We start from the raw sequence: 8,319 nt of genomic DNA, 5'->3' as shown, positions 1-8,319 counted from the left end.
CCTCTCTGTATCTCCCTTCCTCTTCAACTTTTCCTGTCACACATCCTCCTGAAAACTCTGGAGATTTCCTGGATGTTAGCCCAAAGCATTGTAAGGCATCTTTCTTCATCCAGCACCAACAGGTTCTTTTCTTCTTCCTTGCTACAAACAAGCATCAACATCATCTCATCTATAGAAAATCAGACATCTTGCATGATCTTGAGCAAGGCACTCCTAGGTGTCTGACAGAGCTGAGTCTAGATTTCATGAGTAAATTCAGTGCTCAGGCACTAGATTAACAGCTTAGACCCAAGTGGAAGAACACAGATGACGGAATAAGGCTTGCCTGCTTAGCACTGCTTCTCCACAAAGCTTTTCCAACACCTTTCCCTCTGCTAGAGAAGGAGGCAGGGATGTTTTCCAGTGACTCATGAAATATGGTTATCTTATCCACATATGAGAAGCACTTTGCTCGTGGGGGGTGTCTTATGGGGCTCCGTCTGTCATGTCAGACAACATTATTTTAAAACACAGACATGCTATCTGAGTCCAGTTTGACTGGAGCTTCTCTTACACTGCAGAAGAGGGGAAAATAACACACAAATATGCTTCCTCTCCAGTCTCAAAGTTACAGGGAATAATAACAAAGATGACTGCTAGGATCTCAATAAATGGAAGAATTAAGTCTGGCAAATGTAACAGCAGAAAGCTGTACTATGGCTGGTGGTTACAGGGTATCATCTCTTGTGTGCAAAGTCATCACCTCCACTACCCAGCTACCGTGTTAGTATCTCAGCACGTTCGTTCAGTGACTACGCTACTTGTAAGGAACTCCTCCGCTGGTACCCAAGAAAAGCTCTGAACCAGACCAGCTAGTAGGAGTCAGAAGGCACAGAAATGTAAGCAGAATGAGAGTTTAAGTAACCCAGTGATATTTTATCGAGAATGAACTAACGACTCCTGAAGAGATTTTCTGCTTTAGTCAACGGTACTCATGACATTTCTTACTGCTCCAAATTCAAGCAATCACATGAACATATGAAGCATATATAAGGATGCTACTGCCCTCTCACTGCACCTCACAAAGGCTACATTGCCAGCAAACCCATGTATATGCTGCCCTATGGTACCCCTTAAGGACAGTAGAGGCTGTCTACTAGATAGTAGAGGTTTGATAAGTAGCCAGATAATTTCTGGCAAGTGTATAGCTTCCTCAGTTTATTATAAACACAGAAATGATTTGGAAACAGATTAAGTTTAAAGTAAAATTAGAATCCCAGGCAATTTAATCCCACTAGCAATACTACAAACTCAGACTATTAAACTGAAAAGCCCTTCTTGAGCACCAGCAAATACATTAAGGAAAGAGAAGATAACTGGGGAAGAAAAGGTATAAAACTGGGAAATACATGATTAGAAGAAGAGACAAATCAGTAAATTATCTAAAAAAATATTAATGTTTACACAGCTCCTTTGATTATATATACAAAGAGTACTTGTCTTGGCTAGTAAGACGAGGCTTAAGTCAAGCAGTTTCAGCCATCATTTTCTATACCACAACATACTTTCCCAACAGAGTTAGACAAAAGCAATGGTATGTTTTTAACTACCCACCAGTAATAGCCAAGGAGATTAAAAAAAAAAGCTTTGGGAGATAGTACAATCCAAATACACACTTCTTTTAGGGTACCTTAACTAATAACCTGACAGCTGCAATACCTACCACTTTTTAAAGACGGGTTGTTTGCCTGCTGATTCTTCCCATCTTTCTCTTTTTTAATATTCTTTGAATCTAAAAGACAAGATTCCGTTACATAATAAATGTAATTTCACATCATAATGATGTCCAGCATAACACAGAATGCTTTCAAACAATACAGAATATCTTGTTCCAAAGACTGACTTTCTTTTATTCATTTCAGTGCATAATCAAAAAGGTATTTGTACTAGAAGTTTAATCACTACACTATTCTTCTTTCAAAATATGTTGAGAAGTACAGCATGAGAAAGCAGAGCTTTTTTGACTACTTTATATTACATTATCGGAATAAATCTAGTTGCAGAAAACGTAGTATTAGCTCCACAAAGAGCAACTTTGCCCTAATTTTTAACTGCTTTACTCAACCTAAACGCAATTTGAGATCTTCAAGATCACTGGATGTCTTTTTAAATCTTGTCTAGATCACTATGAGCTGAGAAACAAGAAAAAGAACCAATGCCCTAAGAGCATATTTCCAAGTTAAACATTCCGTTCTATATCCATATTCTTGAATACTCAAATGCAAGCAGCTATCTCGGTGCATATTTCAGTTATTAAAAAAAAAAATCCTTCATTAGAATCTACCTTCTCTACCATTCATCTCCACACAAATACAGAAAGGAGTTTGTCATATTTCATTTTTGCCAGATTTCAGTGCATGAGAGACACAGAGGGGAACTGAGAGGCTAGAAGAGAGAAGACAGAGGGAGCCAGTTCCACCTGCTCCTTTTAGCCTTTAAAATATGTTTGTTTGGTGACTTGCTTTTGACACTAGTGAACTGAAATTCAAGCACGATTCAAATATGACACTGAGCTGGTAAATGAAATGCAAGTACATTTTCAGATCTAAAAGTGTTATCAAACTCTGCATGGCTGAGTAACTTGGTTGGTTTGCAAACGCCTCAGCACCAGGAATGGGACCACTCCCCCAGCAAGGTGCCTCAGCTCATGCCTTTGGCCATCCTAGTTAGCCTGAACAGGTGAAGGGATGGGTCACCTGTACCAAACAATCGTATCGGTAGCTGATTACTGTATCTGCCTGCACTTAAGTCTTTAGCTATTGACTGGCTTGCATTTGAAATAAAAACACTCCTAATGTAGAATAAGAGGCATTTGGTGATCAGAAACACTTGAGATACAATGAGTTTTTCTGCAAAGATTAAGCCCTAACAGCGTTTCTCTTCTGTTTTCTGTAAGTAAGGCTTTTCCTGAAACAGAGAGTACCGACAAGCAATGTGTGATGTTCGCCATTTCCATCCCACTTTTCATTATTTATTGAGGAACTGCCATGTGCAGGAAGAGCTGAATCATGACAGTCTGCTGTCATCAATCCCCAAATCCCCCATCGGTCGGTGAGGAGGGAAAAGCCATCCACCTGGCTCTGCGCGGGGTAGGGCATAGCACAGGCCAGTGACCCCTCAGAGGCAGCCATGAGCAGGGCCTCACCAGTCAGGGCCATCCCGCTGCCCCTGCCAGGAGCAACCAGGGAGGCACTGGGAGCAGCCCCAGACCCGGGCACCCCCCTGGGGCTGGGGCCCAACAGGACACAGGCCCATGGGTGGGCCCAGGGAGACCGGCCCTGCTGCGGCATCGCTGGGGCAGGCACTATGGCCTTGGGGGGCTGACATGGGGTCCTGGGCCCTGGGCAGGGTAGGGAGAGGCCCTAGGTGAGGTTGAGCATGGACATTAAAGCCTACTAGTACACTCGGGAACAAGACACCTTCCAAGAATAACCCAGACTCCACAGTCCCAGAAAACATACTTACAGCTACATACCTGCTCAAAACATGCTGCAAAAGTAACACCTGTTTCTCCTAAAGCAGATATGGGGAGTACCCAAGATCCTTTGAAAAGGAAAGAAAATGTTTACTCTTGTACTTAGTCTTCTTTCTTGACTTACGCACTCATTCTTTCGGAAAAAGTTTCCTTCGAAACATTTTCTACATCTCTGAAAGCACTTGACAGGCTCCCAAGGAAAAATCCTTATGGAGGTCAGCTTCAGAGGGGCATGCTGAATTGCTTCTAGATGGTGCCCACAGAGCTCTCACCCCGGTAATTCCTCAGGAGTAGGGCTTTAACCCACACAAGTGGACACCCTACATCCTGACAACAACTACCAGTGGGAACCTGAGAAGGGACAGCAGTAAAACTAGTTCAGTAACAGTGACAAGGGTAACATTCACCTTCTACCTACCTACAGATCAAAGTATATTCCATCCAGCCTCTTTGGGACTGAACAGAATCCAGCTAGTTTTCTATGGGGCAGTGGCAATCACTAGCAGAGCCTTTTTGTCATGTTCTACAAGCTCAGTTAGTCAGGCTTTACCAAAAACAGTCATGGGATGGTCACAGCCATCAGGCTGACAGCTTACAGAGTAGGTAACTTCCCAGTCTGCTTATTTCTGAAGAGGAAATCCAGTGGAGTCCCACATAAAGGGACTTACTGAAGAAGAAAACTAACAACTCCTTCCTACAAACACCCAAAGCTTAAAAGGACAAAGTCATGAAAGAGTAGCTACCCAACAGCCCCATATTTCAAACAAGATGACAGCCTTTCATGATAAGAGACATCAAGAACAGGTGAAAGAATGTGAAAAACCGCCGCAGCCTGGACACCAGATGAGTTCTCGCTGACAACCACCACTCGAATTATTTATTCCCTGCACCAGTTATGTTTAGTGCCTATCTCACAACTGTCACAGCAAATACAAACGCTGAAATGGAGCACTCTGGGCAACACATTTTTCTTATTGTCAGTCATGAGACAACTATGAGAACAAGAAGAGATGAAGACATTCATGAGAAGAAATGCATTCCTTGATAGCACTTTAAATACCTAATTCATTTGAGGTGGAGGCATCTCCATTCATAATAAACCCAAAGTACCGTCACTACCACTTGTTTTTGATGGCAAGAAATCTATTCTTTAAAACGCCCAAGTAAAAATCACCCAGGACATGCAGAAGCATCCAAAAAATAAGTCTGAATAAAACAAAGATTGTTTTCAGAGGTTCCCCTTGCTTTCATGCATTCCAGCTCTCAGTGTTTGGAAGACCACTAAAAAGCTGGAGTGTTTTGTCTAGGCAGATGAAAAGCTGCTAGCAATATGAATTACTATCCTGTTTTCACATGAGATACCCTGTATCTACTACCACCTCAGAAGAGTTTTCCCCCAGTCCATACTTCACAGTTGCTGTGATGCCTTGGTCTGGTGTGCCTCTTCCAGTGTCAGTAGTTAAGGTGGATAAGAATTTATAGTTTATTTTTAAAAGCAGCATTAAAGAAAATAAGATTAAAATCCAATTTTTATAAACATGAAATACATGTGTGAGATTTTAGGTTGGTTTTTTTTTTTTTTCTAAGATGCATCAATCTACATTTGAGATTTTCATATCCTAAATTCTAGTAATTTTAGTTTCCAATGATCAGTGAAAACCAAATTAAGACATGGAAGACTATTATGTCGAATCACTGGGCTGAGGATGACTCCCTCAGCACATGACCCTCGGTTTCATCAAACTTCAAGGACAAACCTCAAAAGTGAGGTTATAAAGGAAGGAAATACTTCAGCAGGCACAAAGAGTATTTTCTTTTCATCTCCTTCACCTAGCCACATTCAGGGACTAATTCCCTCAAAGCTGAAAAGTGAACTTGAAAACAGGAACATTATTTTTATGTTAGAGAAATAAGAGACTTCTTTGTTCTAGAGTAATGAAGCTCACGGTGACAAAAAAAACCCAAGCCAGTTGAGTTCATTATCTGCATTCCTCTCTTCATAAAGTCCATTTTTAAAGACACAAGTTTGAGTTTACTTTCCATTGTAAAACACAATATTCACATTTTGTGAAAACGTGAATGAAAATTAAATGCTGGTACTGTGGACTTAATTACATGCCACTCAGCTCTTTTTTAAAAAAAACAAAGACTAGGATATCACTTTCAAAGAAAGTGTTAAAAAGATAGTAATACATATAAGTATATAGAGATCTTACATATTCACTATGTAAATATATATACACATTTAGCCTGTAACACATATAGGTTAAATACTTATTTTCAAAACTCTGTGGAAGATTGTTTTCTTCTAGATAGCAAGATTAGAATACAGCATATACTAAAATTACAAAAGCAGCATATTCTATTGTTCACCAACCAACAGTTTTTCTATAGCATACTCATAAACTATAAAGCAAAACCAAGATTAGAGCAGATTATTTAACATAGTGCTTTCTGCTTACCAATTCAAAACTCCGTGTGTTTACATTACTCCCACCCTACCTGTAACCACAGGATTCTTCTGCTGATAAGATTATTCAACAGAAGAAAGGCAAGAGCAACCACATCTATCATGCAAGAAATTAGAGCCAAGGAAGAAACCAGGCAAAGCTATCTTGGCTGGCTTGTGAATGTGACCAAAAAAAAAAAAAAGGAAAAAAAAAGAAAAAAATTACAATCGGAGAAGGCACCTTTGGAATATAAAGTCTGGTAAAGATAATCCTGGTGACCAATGTACAGTTCCTCTTACAAACTCCCAAGCTGAACTCCAGCTTCTTTTTTGAGATGCCTTAAAAATCCACAACACCTCTTTCTGGGAAAAGTTAACCTTTTGACAAACAAGATGGTTGCTTTGTCTGCATGCTGGGCAAGCATCACCTCTGTCAGGAGTATTAGTTTTTACCAGAGTTTTACCATGTGCTACATAAGGAGGCACACATATCATCTTATAAGACTTGCTATTTGCTTGCTGTCCAATGTGGGAAAAAGCAATTTGCAGTCATGCTTTTTAGATTTCTGCAGCTATTTCTTAGACACCTTAAAGTCTTCAAACTGTCAGAAGTTCAAAACATGGCAGGAGACCACACGTCTTCCTGATGGACGTGAAACACCTTTGGGTGACAAAAGCATTTGCTCTTCCCATACCACTCACCTTCAGATGAAGTTTACTAAGACAAGCCCAAGACTTACCCTTGCTCAGGAAGGGGCCACCTTCACTCCCTACCACACAGTGTTGTGAGCACCTTTTAGCTACCCTTCACCAAGCCTCAGAGCACATAGTTGGGGATATCAAGACAGAGTGAGTATGAAATGTCTCCTTTCCCCTCTTTTCATGCTTCCCTAGTGGAATTCTTATTTTATCTGCCCAGAAAAAGGTGTCTCTTTTTGTATATTTAGACAACAACCATGCAGAAAACCTACAACAGAAGGGGACAGACTTCCTCCATAAACTCTTGGTGCAACAATTAAACGGATGACTCCTGCCATTACAGAAAATCTACTACAGCAAAAGACAATTATTTACCAAGGGAGCACACAAGCACATAAAGCAGCTTGGGCTGAAGGTAGAAAGCTCAAGAGAAGTACAAAAGTGTTAGCAGCATTTTATGGGGGAAGACTACCCATCTGAAAGCTCTGAAAAGCAGCAGCAACCTGGTTTCAGACAGTGGGTTTTTCTCTCTTTACATTCTCTTTGTTTCATCAACCCAAACACCCTTGTTACTTTTTAAGTCTCACTCTTTTATTTTAGCACTTAACTGACAATTAACGTCTGCAGATGTGACACAGCAGAAATTACACTTTCGTAGTACACTGTGCATTTGTAGATGAATTTCTTAAAAGAAATGTTCATTTTATCTTCAAGAGCTTGCAGAAGACAGCTGCTAATGCCATTTGTTGTGGTAGAATCTGATTCCTTGCACTACTTAGTCATCCTCCTGCTAAATTATATGCAGTTACAGAATAAAGCACTGTATTTTATTTAATATCACACCTATACACGTTCTTCAATTTTAGAGCAGTATAATGGCTTCAAGGCTGTCACAGGACAAAATTGCTTTCATTGAACTTGTACAGAACTCCAGAATAAGCTGAATTTAGCATATGTACTCTAAAACAATGCCAAGTTTGAACTTACCTGTGTTCAACACATATCGTAACCTCTCCTCTTTAATCTAACAGTATAGTAATTGTCAAGTAATAACCCACCACCTTCAAAAAGAGAATTTAACAGGTTCCCTATTTTCCTTCCTCTTGGATAAAAGCTACCAGGCCTTACCTTTAGCCGCTGTTCTCCCCATGGTAACACTTCTGTGATCTTCCCTCTCACAATAAAAAGGCTGAAGTTGAAAGCCCAGTTAATTCTTCCTTTCAGCACAACAGTTTCCTGTGGAGTAGTAATACAACAAGTTAGGGGGGAGGCTGTTGTTGGGGTTTAGGTTTTTTCCTTTTTTTTTTGGAAAGGAGGATTTTTTTTTTGTACTGGTGTACAATTATCTTGCTCATTTAAAGTTGCAAACATTTAACAAGCTATTTGTAGAAGAACAGCATGTAAACAATAGCTGTATCAAAGTAGCAAGGGCACAGAAGAACCCAAACTTTTATTCCATTGTTTTAGACAGTTCATTGGGTAATGATTTGCATTTTCTGTGGATTTCTAATACAAAGAAAGATATTTTAAAAATGCTTTATTCCCTTTCTCCCCAACAAATGTTACCGAAAAATGGAGGAAACACTTCTATACATAACCTACTTGTCATGCATCACTTGCACAGAGTATAAAAAAAAATCCACAATTTAAACGCCTT

The 8,319-nt window shown here is 39.9% G+C and overlaps 1 protein-coding gene across 1 annotated transcript in view; it reads right to left on the bottom strand.

Moving 5' to 3' along the window:
• Positions 1-7,812, bottom strand: part of SCML2 (Scm polycomb group protein like 2) — a 58,707-nt gene extending 50,895 nt beyond the window's left edge. Inside the window, 2 exon segments of the mRNA XM_035888573.1 lie at positions 1,703-1,771; positions 7,791-7,812. Coding sequence (XP_035744466.1) covers positions 1,703-1,771; positions 7,791-7,812 — 91 coding nt within the window.
• Between the last annotated feature and the right edge of the window lie 507 nt (positions 7,813-8,319).

This window comes from Egretta garzetta, unplaced genomic scaffold (assembly GCF_000687185.1).
Source record: "Egretta garzetta isolate BGI_Z169 unplaced genomic scaffold, ASM68718v1 scaffold111, whole genome shotgun sequence".
In the NCBI taxonomy this organism is placed as follows: domain Eukaryota; kingdom Metazoa; phylum Chordata; class Aves; order Pelecaniformes; family Ardeidae; genus Egretta; species Egretta garzetta.
Note: the sequence above shows the minus strand (reverse complement) of the source record. Positions and strands in the feature narration are given on the sequence as shown.